Source organism: Salvelinus fontinalis, chromosome 2 (assembly GCF_029448725.1).
Source record: "Salvelinus fontinalis isolate EN_2023a chromosome 2, ASM2944872v1, whole genome shotgun sequence".
In the NCBI taxonomy this organism is placed as follows: domain Eukaryota; kingdom Metazoa; phylum Chordata; class Actinopteri; order Salmoniformes; family Salmonidae; genus Salvelinus; species Salvelinus fontinalis.
The window spans coordinates 40,944,188-40,962,237 of NC_074666.1; the positions used below are offsets into that span (position 1 = coordinate 40,944,188).

The 18,050-nt window shown below is 43.1% G+C and overlaps 1 protein-coding gene across 1 annotated transcript; it reads right to left on the reverse strand.

Moving 5' to 3' along the window:
* Positions 1-8,473: 8,473 nt before the first annotated feature.
* On the reverse strand, positions 8,474-11,388 carry LOC129818908 (frizzled-9-like). The gene has a single exon (XM_055875254.1). The coding sequence runs from the start codon at positions 10,774-10,776 to the stop codon at positions 9,022-9,024; it is 1,755 nt and encodes a 584-aa protein (XP_055731229.1). The 5' UTR covers positions 10,777-11,388; the 3' UTR covers positions 8,474-9,021.
* Between the last annotated feature and the right edge of the window lie 6,662 nt (positions 11,389-18,050).

The following is an 18,050-nucleotide window of genomic DNA, read 5'->3' on the forward strand; positions in this document are numbered from 1 at the left end:
GTGCCCAGTAATTAAAGAGTGAAGTGGGGGCAGGGGCCAGACCTGGCAGCTTCAAGGTTTTCACTCCCCGGGTGGACCTCTTTCTCACTCTCCCTATTGCTCCCTCTCAGTACAAAGCCCACTCTGTGCTACCCATCTCAGGCCAGGCCAGAGCAATGGCCCTTTGTTAAGGGCGGCCGATGTCTCCGGGTTTTGAGGGTTGCCTAAATTATACATGCCTCTCAACCACTGTCAACTTATCAGCGCAGCCTCAAGCCCAATGTTTGTCTCGGCCCCTACATGATCTGAAATTGGTCGTAATTTGCACAAACAACATTCCAGTGGCAGCTGCCACAAGCACAAAGTACCTTTCTAAGTGGAGCAAGCCCACTGGACACCACCTTGGATATATCTGAACTCTATGGCAATTATATATGACATCCTCCTACGTCACTCAACAGGTGCAGACCTACTTGTACGGTATCTAATGGATCTACAGCCATCATTCCTAGACTTGGAGGGCCAGTGGCAGCAGGCTTTCTTGTCTAACAGACTCTCAACTGATCACTTCATGTCAGTGATCAGTCCACTCATTAGGTCTCCAAAGTCTATGCCTACACAGTGTCCATTGTACATAGCACTGTACTATAGGCGCTCGAGGGGATGAGTTAAACATTGCAAAACTCGTTGGTGAAATCCAACTCTCCCTAAATCTAAAACATATCTTACAATGAGAATGTCATTTGCACACCAAGAGGGGAGAATGCCAAGAGGGGCACGAATACAATAATGTCTATTAATACTTAGGCCAACTCAGCAATGCAAGTGAGTCAAAAAAGACTGTTTGGGGCCGACCCAAAACAAACTCAGTGAGAATTCAGTCTTTATTCCAAATAAGTTTCAGTTTGTTGATTCCTTAAATACTGTATGTGTGCTCCTTGGTTAGCCCATTCCTGAATAAATTCTGTTTGTTTTATTTGGTCCGACTTCAGGGAGGACAAACAGAAAAATGGATACGAGGGTGTTATCTAGGCCTGTTGAAGGACAACAGTGTTTGCTCACAGTGTCGCCTATTTCAAAGGCTAAACATTGAAAGTGAGAAATGATACACTACATGAAGAGAAAACTCCATACAGAAAAGCAGACATTGATATCAAATCAAATTTTATTTGACACATGCGACGAATACAACAGGTGTAGACCTTACTGTGAAATGCTTACTTACAAGCCCTTTACCAACAAGGCAGTTCAAGAAATAGAGTGAAGAAAATATTTACTAAATAAACTGAAGTTAAAAAATAAATAAGAATTATAATCTAAAATTAACACAAGAAATGTACATTACAATAACGAGGATATATACAGATTTGCCACAAACATAACACTGTGTATCCATGACAAAAAGTAAAATGCTTAGCCACATTTTTTGCAGTATTACTTTAGTGCCTTATTGCAAACCGGATGCATGTTTTGGAATATTTTGATTCTGTACAGTCTTCCTTCTTTTAACTCTGTTAATTAGATGAGTATCTTGGAGTAACTAGAATGTTGCTAATCATCTTCAGTTTTCTCCTATCACAACCATTAAACTCTGTAACTGTTTTTGTCACGTTCCTGACCTTATTTCCTTTATTTTGTCTTTGTTTAGTATGGTCAGGGCGTGAGTTGGGGTGAGCATTCTATGTAATGTGTTTCTATGTTGGGTTCAATGTATTAGCCTGATATGGTTCTCAATTAGGGGCAGGTGTTTTACGTTTCCTCTGATTGAGAACCATATTAAGGTAGGCTGTTCTCACTGTTTGTTTGTGGGTGATTGTTCCTGTGTCAGTGTTTGTACCACACGGGACTGGTTCGTTCGTTCGTTCGTTCGTTCGTTTGTTCGTGTGTGTGTGTGTGTTTCGTCCTGTTCGTGCGTTCATGTGTTTTGTTCTCAAGTTCAGGTCTGTTCACGTCGTTTGTTATTTTGTAGTTTGTTCAAGTGTTTTTCGTCTTCGTTTAAATAAACGTGATTATGTCTTTAAACTACGCTGCATATTGGTCCGATCCTTGCTCCTCTTCAGATGAGGAGAAAGACGAGCGTTACAGTTTTAAAGTCACCATTGGCCTCATGGTGAAATCCTTTAGCGGTTTCCTTCCTTTCCAGCAACTGAGTTAGAAAGGACACCTGACAAGTAATTTTCCCAACAATTGTTTACAGACAGATTGTTTCACTTATAATTCACTGTATCACAATTCCAGTGGGTCAGAAGTTTACATACACTAAGTTGACTGTGCCTTTAAACAGCTTGGAAAGTTCCAGAAAATTATGTCATGGCTTTAGAAGCTTCTGATAGGCTAATTGACATAATTTGAGTCAATTGGAGATGAACCTGTTGATGTATTTCAAGGCCTACCTTCAAACTCAGTGCCTCTTTGCTTGACATCATGGGAAAATCAAAAGAAATCTGCCAAGAAAAAGAATTGTAGATCTCCACAAGTCTGGCTCATCCTTGGGAGCAATTTACAAATGCCTGAAGGTACCGCGTTCATCTGTACAAACAATAGTACACAAGTGTAAACACCATGGGACCACGCAGCCGTCATACCGCTCAGGAATGAAACGCGTTCTGTCTCCTAGAGATGAACGTACTTTGGTACGAAAAGTGCAAATCAATCCCCCCAGAACAGCAGCAAAGGACCTTGTGAAGTTGCTGGAGGAAACAGACACAAAAGTATCTATATCCACAGTAAAACGAGTTCTATATCGACACAACCTGAAAGGCCGCTCAGCAAGGTAGAAGCCACTGCTCCAAAACTGCCATAAAAAAGCCAGACTACGGTTTGCAACTGCACATGGGGACAAAGATTGTACTTTTTGGAGAAATGTCCTCTGGTCTGATGAAACAAAAATAGAACTGTTTGGCTATAATGACCATCGTTATGTTTGGAGGGAAAAGGGGGAGGCTTGCAAGCCGAAAATAAGAAAGCTTTGTTGTAGAGCGTTTAACACAAAATCCGGGGAGGGGCAAGCTGAGTATAAGACCGTCATCTGCATATAAATGGATGACAGCGCTTCCTATTGCCTGAGCTATGTTGTTGGTGTAAATTGAGAAGAGTGTGGGGCCTAGGATCAAGCCTTGGGGTCTCCCTTAGTGACAGGCAGTGGCTGAGACAGCAGATGTTCTGACTATACACTGTACTCTTTGAGAGAGGTAGAAAGCAAACCAGGCCAAAGACACCTCAGAGACACCAATAAACCTTAGCCGGCCCACAAGAATGGAATGGTCTACCGTATCAAAAGCTTTGGCCAAGTCAATAAAAATAGCAATGGCATCATTTCGGACCTTTAAGGTTGCAGTGACACATACATAACCTGAGCGGAAACCAGATTGCATACCAGAGAGAATACTATAGACATCAAGAAAACCAGGCAGTTGAATATTGACAAGTTTTTCCAACACTTTTGATAAACAGGGAAAATTATAAATTGGCCTATAACAGTTAGGATCAGCTTGATCTCCCCCTTTAAATGAAGGACGCACCATGGCTGCCTTCCAAGCAATGGGAACCTCCCCAGAGAGGAGAGACAGGTTAAAAAGGTCAGAGATAGGCTTGGCAATGATAGGGGCTGCAAGGGTCTAAACCATCTGACCCAGATTGTTTTTTTGGGGTCAAGTTTAAGGAGCTCCATTAGCACCTAGGACTTACTGACTACCCGCAGGGAGAAACTTTGTAGCGGGGCAGGGGGAAAAGAGGGAGGAGCATCAGGGATAGTCGTATTAGAAGGGGTGGGAGATGAGGAAATGTTGGATGTGCAAGGAGGCATGGCTGAGTCAAATAGGAATCCTGACTTAATGAAGTGGTGATTAAAGAGCTCAGCCATGTGCTCCTTGTCAGTAACAACCACATCAACATTAAGGGACACGGGCACAGCTGTGAGGAGGAGGGTTTATTCTCCAGGTCTTTAACTGTTTTCCAGAACTTATTGGGGTTAGACCTACAGAGAGAGAACTGCTCCTTAAAGTAACTAACTTTGGCCTTCCGGATAGCCTGAGTACACTTATTTCTTATTTGCATGAACGAGAGCCAGTCAGCCTGAGTATGCGTGTGCCAAGCCTTTCGCCAAATGGAATTCTTGAGGTGGAGTAACTCTGCCAGATCACGGTCGAACCAGAGGCTGAACCTGTTTTTAATTCTCATTTTCTTTATGGGGCGTGTTTGTTAACAATACCACTGAACATATTGAGGTCCAAGCATCTTTGACAGAGGGGATCAAGCTGATTCTATACCAATTTACAGAGGCCAGGTCATGAAGGAAGGCTTGCTCATTAAAGCTTTTTAGCAAGTGTCTATGACAAATCAGGACAGGTCGCTTCACTGAGCAGCCATTGCAAACACAGTGATCACTAAGGTCATTACAGAAAACACCAGACTGCTACATATCAGGATTATTTGTTAGGATAACATCAAGGAAAGTAGCCTTTTCTGGGTGTTTGGAGTTATACCTTGTGGGATTGGTAATAATCTGAGAAAGATTTAGGGAGTACCATTGCTTTAGGACTTGGTTAGGTGGTTTAAGCATGTCTCAGTTTAGTTCACCTAGCAGGACAAAATCAGACTTAGTGTAAGGGGCCAGGAGAAGAGCTTAGGGTAGTTAAGGTACAGGCTGGTGCTGATGGTGGAGAGACTTGGTGGAGATAACCGAGCACTGAAGGTGTTCCTTGGTAAAGATTGCCACTCCACCACCTTTGAAAGATCTGTCTTGCCGAAAAAAGTTAGAACCAGAAAGGTTAACAGCAGTGTTCAAAACGCTCTTTCTTAACCACGTCTCAGTAATGACCAACACATCTAGATTGGAGCTGTGAGCCCACACTTTCAATTTAATAAGCTTTGAGTGTTAACGTGCAGAAAATTCAGGCTTTTATAAGAGCAGGAATCAGTGAAGCAGATATCAGAGTACAAGTCAGAATTGGGGCTGATGGGCCAGGGTGTAGAGGCACATGTCCAGATATCATCAGCAGTAATACAATCAGGGCAGGGCAGAGGACAGGGAGAGCTCTGCAGTGTTGATTTGTTATGACATTTGAATGTGCATCAGACGGCAACAACATCATATTGTACAGCAATTTCATCAGGTAACATGAATACAAAGCCGGCGAGAGGTGGTTAGAATAGGATGGGAAAGTCTGTGTAACCAATAGAGAGTCAGAGTCCAGAGTGTGGGAACAAACATAGTCTGTCTCACGGTCGGGTAAACAAGCATGTTCATAGTCAACAAAGCATGCAGTAGTCATGAGGCAAATAGCATAATGCACAAGAAAAAATATATAATGACTTGGGGCTAGCCATTGTAAGTTCAGAGTCACCTGCCCCAACAGTGCATGTGTGCTGGAGGCGAGCGAAAGCTCGGGAGAGAGGGGGGAGTGTGGCAGGGGTACCTGTACCAGACAGGGTTGAGACAGGCCAGGGCAGGCGGTGAACAGATCGCCAGGTGGAATCCAAGCAGCAGTGCAGCAGGCACAGGAGTAGGTTGAACAACCACTTGGGAGAAGCTTTTTTTGGGAGGCAGATTCCTTGTAGAAAATCCCAGCTAGCTAGCTAACGTAGCTAGCAAGTCTCTGTCCACCGGTTTTTTTTTTCATGTGAAAAAGGAGGTCGTTATCTAGCTATATCTCTTCAGTTTCGGCGAATGGTCCTTTACGACGTCCAAACAAAGTTGTTCTGTGGCTGTTGTATTTTGGAGATTGCGAGGAGGATATCTTCTGAAAATGATCATGCTGGATAATCAGCTTCTTGATATGCCACACCTGTCAGGTGGATGGATTATCTTGGCAAAGGAAAAATGCTTACTATCAGGGATGTAAACCAATTTGTGCACAAAATTTGAGAGAAATACGTAAGCTTTTTGTGCGTATGGAAAATTTCTGGGTTCTTTTATTTCAGCTCATGAAACATGGGACCAACATGTTTTACATGTTGCGTTTATTTTGTTGTTCAGTGTAAATGAGGATTAGATACCCCAGTGAAATAAACACAGAAGTCTGACATCAAATACTCTGCGACATTAGAGTATAAAAGACAGACAGTTGTTGGCCTGAATGCAGCCTCGACGAGAACCAAGCTTCCCTAAGGCGTGACAATGATGTGATTTTGGAGGTATGGCAACGTAAGACTAGCCCGAATGTGATATCTAGTAACAATAAGGGGTGGCATAGGAAATCAGAATGTCCAAGCCACAGCAACAGTCTTATTACACTAACAAAATGAATGATGAAGGTGGTAACTGTTTTGTTTGTAAGGTGGGTTACAATGATTGAGTAATCACTCCGTAGAGGAACTATAGTCTATGCTTCACTACACCACTCACCTAATCTAAGTTTAAAGAGATGTTCAATGTTATAGCATACTTCAAAAACCTGAGTCTTGGTGCATTGTGTGTTGGCAGATACAAGTAACACAAGGGGTGCTCAGCTCAGCAGGTGGGACATGGCCGAGCCAGTGGCACAGAAGGCTCAGGGGGACACATTTTGGGGGGACACCCTTTCTGAGGGGCTGCTGCTCTTCAATAGACTCATTTCCACATCAAAACCAGCGCAGGAAAGGGATACTGCTTGGAGGTGGGATGTAATGAGGAGCTCTTTTTACCTCCCTTTTTCTATTCTTCTGGTGTTTTTTTAAGAGGGGGGAGAAGCCCTGATGCTTTAATTATCTCCTTTAATCAAATGTATGAGCTAACATAGCCTTTTCCTTTCAGAGTGCACACAATTACACAGATACTCTATATTGTCCGCTCTCCTACAGTGTCATTAGGAATCTCTATTACAGTGGTGTCTCTCTTTGTGAATGATTTGGCTAAGATATGCCTAAAACGAAGTGAATGTGGCACATTTCAGTATTTTTGATTGGTTGAATAAAGACTACTGTTAAGAACCACCCACATTTGACTTGACAAATCCTCGGAAAGAGCAATTCCACGTCCATGGTCTGAGAATTTGACTTTATGTCTGGGGAGGTAGTTTAAACATTACCAAATGCCATTTCTCAAATGTCTTATTTAACATTTGAAAGACTCCACGTAGAGTATGTGATGTCATTGTCATTGTCAATTCTTGTTAGCAATTTGCAGTGTATTTGAATCACATGAATTCTTACATAATTCAGATCTTTTGCTTTCCCCTTTTATTTCAATTCAAATAAAGACTTAAAAAACAGTTTACCATCTTACCAGGAGCAGGGGGCTGTAGCAAGGGGATTTATCAGTTGCAATGGCTGATGCAGAGCAGACTGTTATTGTTATGAGAACCAAGTGTTTATGCATGTCGCCCATGTATAAACTTGAAAGCTGGCGCGCATTAATTGCGCTTTATTGTGACTGGTACATGTGGTTTACGCACCACAGCGGGGTCCCAGCAGGCAGCTCCAAGACAAACACAGCTTTTTATGGAGAAATGTAATAGTGGTTTCAGCTCCAGGGGGAGATGTGCTGCCAAGCTATGGACAATGTCTGCAGGCAGGAGGCAGGCACCAGCAACTGGGAAGAGAGGATATAAAAATTGAAGGATAGGCTGGTGGGCAGGACCAGCCCAAAATCTAAATATCAGCATTGTTAAAGGCCTAATATGAAATGGTGTAAAATAGGTCTACAACACAGTAGCAGACATATGATAGACCTATTCAAAAGGGATAAAGTCATGTAGGCTTAAGCTTTGGAGAGACTGAACTTATGAAAACCCTGACATTTTGATTGCCTGTGTTATATTTGGGAAACACAGAGAAAAATGTTCTTAAAGGCAATGTCATGACTCATTATTAAAACTCTGTCTCTCTCTTTCTCTCACCATGGAATGCTGTCACCCCATGTAAGTTATTATTGCTGGAGCTGATGTTTCAATGGAAAACAGAAAGTTCAGCATAGCTTCACAAACATGGGCAGGCAGAGAGGCCTGGAGACCCTGACCGTTTTCCACCTCAACTGTGGCTGCAGTTTAGAAAAATATTAACACTTTTGTCAACCAACCAGAAATTTGCCGCGAGGCTCAACTGCGTGGAACAAGCAGCTTTTTGTTTGCAGTTTACTTAAGCAGTTTGAATTCCTCAAATGTGACAGAACACTGATGCAATGCGATTACAGAGTTATACATGAAAGGGCATATACAATTAACAGCTGATGTCACTTGGGAAAATATGACTAGTTTTGCCAGTGAGAGCTTCATACTGTAGGTGGATCCACAAGGTAATCAGTCTAATGAAAAATAAACGAAAATGAATAGTTTTAAAAATGTCACCGAAACTAATGATGTCTATTTAATTTATACAATATATTCTTGCATCAAGTTAGTGACCACTGTCAATTTGAAGAGGCGCTGTAGCAAAATGTTTCAGATACAAATTAATATTTTCCTAAACCAAAAAATACTTAAGGCTATTGTAAGATGTCTTTGCTTTGCTTATGTTAATAACCACTACACTAAAATGTACATGCATTGTGAAGTAATGAATAGAGTAAAGTCATCAGTGAAAATATATAAATACGTTTATTAATGTCCATTGTTTTGAAAAATATGTATTTGCAAAGGCACTTATACATCTCAACAGGCCCTATATTCATAACTCATAACTCTTTAGTACATGTGCTTTTATATACAACATACAAAACCTTAGGAAACACCATGAAGAACTTGCAATTAAATACCCAACACAATAAATACATTTACAGGGAGAGAACACTAAACCAAATGTTGATACATCCATGCAAGTTCTATTTTGCATTCATGTTCAGTTGGTTAACCAGAAACAACCAACTAGCTCTATGGCATACAATACAAGAAATGTTTCCTTTAGAAGCATATCTGATTCTGCATGTGCACCGAACTGTGTGGTTAAACTGAAAGCAATGTGGATCATTTGTCACCAAACGAAAGCACAACCACTGTTACGTTCAGGTATTGCTACTAATCGAGCATTAGATGCAATCCAACCTGAGCTTTTCAAATGATCACATAACAAAATAGCATCCTTTGGCATTGTCAATACAAGACACTGTGAGAAGTGTCACTTGAAATGTTAGACGTGTGTGGGGCTCTCTAGGTAAGAGTCTGTTTTGGCCATGTGGAGCACCACGGCTGGGGACTTGTAGTGACAGTGGGAGGTGCTGCAGCTGACGCTGCTACAAGGCTTCCTGCTAGTCCGCACCGACAGCTTCCTGTTGCACAGGCCCTGCCAGGTCTGCAGGGTCTTGGAACTCCAAACCCACACACCGCTGGTGATGCCCACCACCAGAGACATGAAGATCTTCAGCATGAACACTGCCACGGTGGGCACCGACTCCTCCAGTGAGCAGTCCTCATGCCGGCGCCCGGGGAATGACACACACTTGTTCTCCAGCGCCTGGAACTTCCAGTACCCCATGTTGAGCCTCTCATAGAAGTAGCAGATGATAACGCAGGTGGCGGGCACCGTGTACAGGATGGAGAACACACCGATCTTCACCATGAGTTTCTCCAGCTTCTCCGTGTTGGTGCCGCCCGTCTTCATTATCTTCCGGATGTGGAAGAGCGCCACGAAGCCCGTGAGGATGAAAGAGGTGCCAATGACCAGGTAGCAGGACAGAGGGATGAGCACGAAGCCGGTCAGTGCGTTAACGTCCATGCTGCCCACATAACACAGCCCCGTCAGCTCGTCCCCTGCCACCTTCCTCATAGTTAGGATGACAATGGTCTTCATGGCTGGGATGCCCCAGGCGGCCATGTGGAAGTAGCTGCTGTGGGCCTCGATGGCCTCGTGGCCCCACTTCTTGCCAGCGGCCAGGAACCAGGTGAGTGTGAGGATGACCCACCAGATAGATGAAGCCATACCAAAGTAGTAGAGGATGAGGAAGACGATGGTGCAGCCCGTAGACTCCAGCCCCTCCTGGATGATGTAGAGCTCACCATTCTCCCGGTCGCAGGCGATGTTCTCGGCCCCGGCCACCGAGCGGATGACGAAGGCCACCGAGTAGACGTTGTAACACATGGAGAGGAAGATGATGGGCCGCTCCGGGTACTGAAAGCGCTGCGGGTCCAGCAGGAAGGTGAGGACAGTGAAGGCGGTGGAGATGAAGCAGAGTGTGGACCACACCGCCATCCAGATGAAGGCAAAGTCCTTGTCCTGCCGCGACCAGAACACGTCCACCACCGAGGAGCAGCGCGGGGCACATGACTGGCTCTTCTCCACGTACTGGAACTTCTCTGGGTTCTCGCAGGAACCCAGGCTGTTGCCCGAGCGCCCGCTGGTACCCGGGCCGGGCTGCCTGGGTCTGGGGGGCACCGGTAGCATGCCCTCCCCCTTCTTGATCTCCTGCTTGGTGTCATTCTCAGGCGCCTCCATGCACAGCGAGTTGGGGTTGTTTTTAGTGGGCAGCTTGGAGCAGTCCAGTGAGTCAGGCCAGCCAAAGCTGAATTTCTCCATGATGGGAGAGCACTTCTGCCTGGCCTGCTCACACATTGGTCGGCAGGCAGGTATGGTGGTGGACACTTTGTCAGTGCACATGGGGACGTAGAGGGAGCAGAGGAAAAAGCGCAGGTGCACGTCACAGCCGTATTCCACTAGAGGGGCAAACTCATTCAGTTTGATGCTGGCCTCTGCTTGGCTTTCGTATTTCATGAAGTTGGGCATTCTTGTCATATTGTAGCCAATGCCCTGGCACATGGGAATGGTGATGGGTTCACATTTTGCAGGTCTGCCCCTCTCTATATCATATGCTCCGATATCCAAACTGGATGCAGCAATAACAAGTTGGCACCAGAGTAAAATGGCAATCCTCAAATGAAAAATATACATGTTGATATCAGGAAAGTTAATATATCACAAAGTACTTATTGTTTTAGAATAGAAAAGTAAAATAGAAAGGAACAGTGGTTGTAGCAAATCCAGGCTGATGAGTTGGTGCCCAGAATGTGTACATTTCCCCACTGTCAATTCTGATGAAACATATGTTAGTTCCAAGGTGAGTTCAGTTTATACCCGACCATATGGCTCTCATATGGTCAAAATTGCACACCTCCGCAAAACGTCTCGTTTTCCCTTAAAACAGTATCTAAATTACAGTTCCAAATCCAGTCGGATATGTTAAAGCACGATAAGCTTCACATGTTTAGCAAAGTGACGGCAACATGCTGTGAACGTTCGAATGGTAAACAATTAGTCTATACCATCGGTATCACGCATATTAAAATCTCAAGCCAGGCAGTTGCTTTGAACCGTAATAAGCCTAGGTAAAGTCCTTATTTTCCGAAATTATTTTAAGTTGATATGCTGTTCAAAATCACATTTTAGTAGGCTCCTGTGCTCCACACCAGCGCACCACACGCGGGGTACTGGGTCGTTTAAAAATACTCAAGCCGTCCAGCTCTGTCCGTCTTCTTCTCCCTCCATCGCTTGAGTGCATTAACATTTTCTGTGCTCTGCTCTCTGCCTCTTCAATAAAGGGGGGGGAGTTGGATGACGAACTTGTTTCGCCCCGCCTTAACTCATTCTCAAATGTATTTTTCTTACAGAGGTAAAATGTATTATATATTGGATATTCTGTTCTCTAGTCAATAGCTATTAAACCAAGCATGCCAACCATGACTGTGAAGATTGTATATTTTGAATCAGGGGAGGATGGAGAACAATCCACACTTTTGTTTGTCAAGTCACATAGTATTTTTTATATTTTTTATTTAACCTTTATTTAACTAAGCAAGTCAGTTAACTTAAGAAAAAATTCTTATTTACAATGACGGCCTAACCCGGGCCAAACCCGGACGACTCTTGCCCAATTGTGCGCTGCCCTAGGTGACATACAATAACGGACAGATGTGACACAGCCTGGAATCGAACCAGGGACTGTAGTGACGCCTCTTGCACTAAGATGCAGTGCCTTAGACCGCTGCACATTTCATTTGAGAAAGTAAGAGATGAGATGGCAATAAAGCACAAAATATTTACATATTCATACAAAAGAGCTCCTATGCTACAGTTAGGTTAACTAAAGCCATTAAGGAATGACTAGTGGAAGCCTGACTCTTCTCGGTTTTCTACTTATATTTATTTATTTAATTTAACTAGGTAAGTCAGTTAAGAACAAATTCTTATTTACAATGACGGCCTACCCCGGCCAACCCCGGATGACGCTGGGCCAATTGTGCGCCGCCCTAGGGGACTCCCAATCGCGGCCGGATGTGATACAGCCTGTCTGCAATGCACCATGGATAGATGCTGTGTGGATAGTGACCACTAGATGGGAACAATAGCCTATCAGGCCTTCTATATTACTGTCACTGCTCGGTAATTGAGTTACACACCATGTAAAATTAGTATTATATTAGATATTCGGACGGATATTTGTTTCTTTCGCCTCAATAGCTATTGTAACAAGCATGCCATGACAATGAAAATTGTATATTCTGAATCAGGGTGGATGGAGAACAATCCATGGCTTTTTTTGTTTGTTGAAATATAGTAAAATGTTGTCAGTCAGAACTCCCTCATGTCTTTTTCTCCCTGAGGTTTACAGCAGGGGCGGACTGGGACAAAAATGAATCCCTAGCATTTTAGCCACACCAGCCCACATCACCTCACGCATGTGCTGTTACCCATCCTAATGGTGAATGAAAGAACACACATATGTATATTAGACAAAGAAGAAAATCACGGAATAAATGCCTTATAGATGACCATTGGCTTATACATACAGTTGAAGTCGGAAGTTTACATACAACTTAGCCAAATACATTTAAACTCAGTTTTTCACAATTCCTGACATTTACTGACATCCAAGTAAAAATTCCCTGTCTTAGGTCAGTTAGGATCACCACTTTATTTTTAGAATGTGAAGTGTCAGAATAATAGTAGAGAGAATGACTTATTTCAGCTTTTATTTCTGTCATTACATTCCCAGTGGGTCAGAAGTTTACATGCACTCAATTAGTATTTGGTAGCATTGCCTTTCCATTGTTTAACTTGGGACAAACGTTTCGGGTAGCTTTCCACAAGCTTCCAACAATAAGCTTGGTGAATTTTGGGCCATTCCTCCTGACAGAGCTTCAATATATCTACATAATTTTCCTTCCTCATGATGCCATCAATTTTGTGAAGTGCACCAGTCCCTCCTGCAGCAAAGCACCCCCACAACATGATGCTGCCACCCCCGTGCTTCACGGTTGGGATGGTGTTCTTCAGCTTGCAAGCCTCCCCCTTTCTCCAAACATAACGATGGTCATTATGGCCAAACAGTTCTATTTTTGTTTCGTCAGATCAGAGGACATTTCTCCAAAAAGTACGATCTTTGTCTCCATGTGCAGTTGCAAACCAAAGTCTTCCTTTTTTATGGCGGTTTTGGAGCAGTGGCTTCTTCCTTGCTGAGCGGCCTTTCAAGTTATGTCGATATAGGACTCGTTTTACTGTGGATATATACTTTTGTCCCCGTTCCCTCCAGCATCTTCACAAGGTTGATTTGCACTCTTCGCACCAAAGTACGTTCATCTCTAGGAGACAGAACGCGTCTCCTGCCTGAGTGGTATGATGGCTGCGTGGTCCCATGGTGTTTATACTTGCGTACTATTGTTTGTACAGATGAACGTGGTACCTTCAGGTGTTTGGAAATTGCTCCCAAGGATGAACCAGACTTGTGGAGGTCTACAATTCTTTTTCTGAGGTCTTGGCTGATTTCTTTTGATTTTCCCATGATGTTAAGCAAAGAGGCACTGAGTTTGAAGGTCGGCCTTGAAATACATCCACAGGTACACCTCCAATTGACTCAAATGATGTCAATTAGCCTATCAGAAGCCTCTAAAGCCATGACATCATTTTCTGGAACTTTCCAAGCTGTTTAAAGGCACAGTCAATTTAGTGTATGTAAACTTCTGACCCACTAGAATTGTGATACAGTGAATGATGAGCGAAATAATCTGTCTGTAAACAATTGTTGGAAAAATGACTTGTGTCATGCACAAAGTATATGTTCTAACCGACTTGCCAAAACTATAGTTTGTTAACAAGAAATTTGTGGAGTGGTTGAAAAACAAGTTTTAATGACTTCAACCTAAGAGTATGTAAACTTCCGACTTCAACAGTACACCCTGCGTTTGTCATAGAATGATGCCAGGACTAGTTTATGTGGCTGTGGATAGATTTTTAGCGTTGTGCTTTGTTTGACACATTAATAAATAATTTACTAATCATTAATAATATTTTTGCAGTCCATAATCTTAAGTGAGTGCTATTTATACTTTATAAATGTTTTGAGTGCCGTGCGCGTAAGCATACCTTTCTGCCAAGAAGTGACGTTCCTTTCAGCAAATTAAGTGGGATATAGGCGGGACTTAATGTAAGTCACGGCTACGTAATGTAATCTGACATCAGAGTCACTTGTTGCAACAGCTCATAAACCCACTTGCCAGGCTGACGAGAATCAGAAGCAAATAAACATTGATAAAACAATAAAAATGACAGACAGTCCCTAAATTGACCTTCATTGTAATACATGATGACTTGTGTTAAATAAAAAGCACTGTATAAATATCTAGTAGATGTCTATTGCCTTATCTCGGTGCATTCGCTAAGTATTCAGGCCGCTTGACTTTTTCAACATTTTGTTACGTTACAGCCATATTCTTAAATGTATTAAATCTACACACAATACCTTATAATGACAAAGCAAAAATAGGTTTTTAGAAATGTTAGCAAAAAATAATCATATTTACATAAGTTTTCAGATCATTTACTCAGTACTTTGTTGAGGCACCTTTGGCAGTGATAACGGCCTTGAGTCTTCTAGGGTATAACGCTACAAGCTTGGCAAACCTGTATTTGGGGAGTTTCTCCCATTCTCCTCTGCAGATCTTCTCAAGCTCTGTCAGGCTGGATGGGGAGCGTCGCTGCACAGCTATTTTCAGGTCTCTGCAGAGATGTTCGATCAGGTTCAAGTGTGGGCTCTGGCTGGGCCACTCAAGGACCTTCAGAGACTTGTCCCGAAGCCACTTCTCCATTGTCTTGGCTGTGTGCTTAGGGTTGTTGCCCTGTTGGAAGGTGAACCTTTGCCCAGTCTGAGGTCCTGAGGACTCCGGAGCAGGTTTTCATCAAGGATCTCTCTGTACTTTGCTCCATTCATCTTTTCCTCGATTCTGACTAGTCTCCCAGTCCCTGCCTCTGAAAAACCTCCCCACAGCATTATGCTGCCACCACCATGCTTCACCGTAGGGTTGTTGCCAGATTTCCTCCAGACGTGACGCTTGGCATTCAGGCCAAAGAGTTCAATCTTTGTTTCATCAGACCAGAGAATCTAGTTTCTCATGATCTCAGAGTCCTTTAGGTGCCTTTTGGCAAACTTCAAGCGGGCTGCCATGTGCCTTTTACTGAGGGGTGGCTTCTGTCTGGAATGATGGAGGCCACTGTCTTCTTGGGGACCTTCAATGCTGCAGAATTGTTTTGGTACTCTTCCCCAGATCTGTGCCTCGACACATTCCTGTCTCGGGGCTCTACGGACAATTCCTTCGACCTCATAGCTTGGTTTTTGCTCTGACATGCACTGTCAATTATAGGACCTTATATAAACAGATGTGTGCCTTTCCAAATCATGTCCAATCAATTGAATTTACCATAGGTGGACTCCAATCAAGTTGTAGAAACATCTCAAGGATAATCAATGGAAACAGGATGCACCTGAGGTCAATTTTGAGTCTCATAGTAAAGGGTCTGAATACTTATGTAAATAGTTATTAATTAATAAAAAAATGTAACCTGTTTTCACTTTGTCATTATGGGGTAGTGTGTGTAGATTGATGAGGGATTTAAAAAAAAATATTTGACCATGCAAGTCAGTTAAGAACCAATTATTATTTACAATGACGGCCAAGGAACAGTGGGTTAACTGCCTTGTTCAGGGGTAAAACGACAGATTTTTATCTTGTCAGCTTGGGGATTCGATCTAGCAACCTTTCGGTTACTGGCCCAACGCTCTAACCACTAGGCTACCTGCCATCCATTTTAGAATAAGGAAAAAGTCAAGGGGTCTGAAAACTTTCCAAATGCACTGTATATGTGTTAGAAAAGCTAATCTAACGACTTGTTAGGCTACATTACAAGTAGCCTACTGTCCCAATGTTCCCCTGAATCCCCCCTTCCCTAATTAGCCTACTATACAGCCAAATATAAGGCCTAACTGGCAACAGTAGGCTACATGATCTGTGTCAGTGTGCATGAGTGTCTTTCTCTGTTTTCAGATCAGCAGCTGATCCATCATTTCTCAGACGCAGACATTGCACTTGGACCAGCAGAACCATTATATTTAACAAATACATTTATCAATTTCACACATTTAGCAACGTCGGGCTCAAGAGCCCTTGTTTTTGTCTCTAACTTTTCGGCACCACCTTTCTATTTTTCTATTCTGACTGAGTGACTGACAGAGCTTCAGAGCGGGTCTCACGCTCTTTGATGATGCGCGTTTGACTTTGAATGTGTATTTGCGCCACCTCAGCTCAGCCAATCAGAAAACGGGCTGGCCGTTGCCCACCGGGCAGCCCAATGCTCAATATAAATTATTATAAGATTATAAGATTGTGCAAAAGTAATACAAAAACAGGCCCATGGGCCGCTGGCCATGTCATATATATATATATAGATATTTTTTTACAGATTATTAATTTCCACCAGCCCGCCACAATAAAAGATAATCCGGGCCTTTTAATCCAGTTGGATAAACACTCCAACCAACCTACCTGATGCTCTGATGCGCATGGTCCTGAAGCATACCGTTGCCTCGTTTTGTATCACATTCCAATGATAAAACTGGGGGGGACAAAAAAGCTATTTCAGAATGTGGGGGGGACATGTCCCCAGTGAAAGTTGCACCCCTGTGAAACCTTTCCCTCTATCTCCGGGCCTAGGCCTAAACGAGGCCGGGTACCTCTATTAGGCTAACCCATATTGATTCCCTTCTTGGCCAAACTGTAGGTCGGATGGGTGACGAGAGCGGCACCTGCTTCCCAGAGCCCATCCCCCAGCTCCATTGTCATGCTAAGCAGGCTTGCATAAGAGAGCGCACTCTGAGTGCCAGAGCGAGACTTCCCAAAAACTGCCCGGTTCCAGAAGGCCCTTAGGGAAGGAAGCAGGCCCACTTGTCACGTTCCCACAGACTACGGGATCATGTTCCCCACTCACTCGCTTCTTGTTTTTTTCTCTTTCCCCGAAATGGGATTCTTTTGGGCGGCTGTTTTTGTTTTGGCTGAGAGAGCTGTTTAAGCAGCGCTTTCAACGTCCTCCGCAAAAATCCTTCAGCCTTCCATGAAAGGTGCTATTCTATTCTTTGCGCTCGATGAATGAGTAGAAAATAAAGAGAAACCGCAGCTACAAGGGCAATCATTCAATGATACAATTGCATGCATCAGGATGGGGAAGAGCTTTTCCACGAACTTCACCATTAGCTAACTTATTTTAAACTAACAGGCTGCTGCACTGACACAAAGGGAGTGTGTGTGTGTGTTTCAGAGGACTAATCTACCATGCTAGTCAGAGGCAGATAATGATTACGTAGTTTAAGATGAGCTTGGGTTATATATGCAGAGAATGCACAATAAATGTTTGATGTGATGCTAGAGCCATGGTCAGACACTATGTATTAATCTCTGATCCATACTTATCCAATTACAAAACCTAATAATTTTCTACAGTAATGTTGGCCCACTCACTCAATGCTCCGATTTACATACTTTAATATTATGGGTATATTTTCACTTTTGGAGCTGTAAAATATCCTGTTCTAAGACATACAGAAATATTGATGTGGTATAGTCAAACTCAAATCAAATGTTATTGGCCACATACACATGGTTAGCAGATGTTAATGCAAGTGTAGCGAAATGCTAGTGCTTCTAGTTCCAACAGTGCAGTAATATCTAACAATTCACAACAACTACCTAATACACACAAATCTAACAAGTAATCTAACAATTCCCCAACAACTACCTAATACACACAAATCTAAAGGGGTGAATGAGAATATGTACATATAAATATATGGATGAGCGATGGGCGAGCGGCATAGGCAAGGTGCAGTAGATGGTATAAAATAC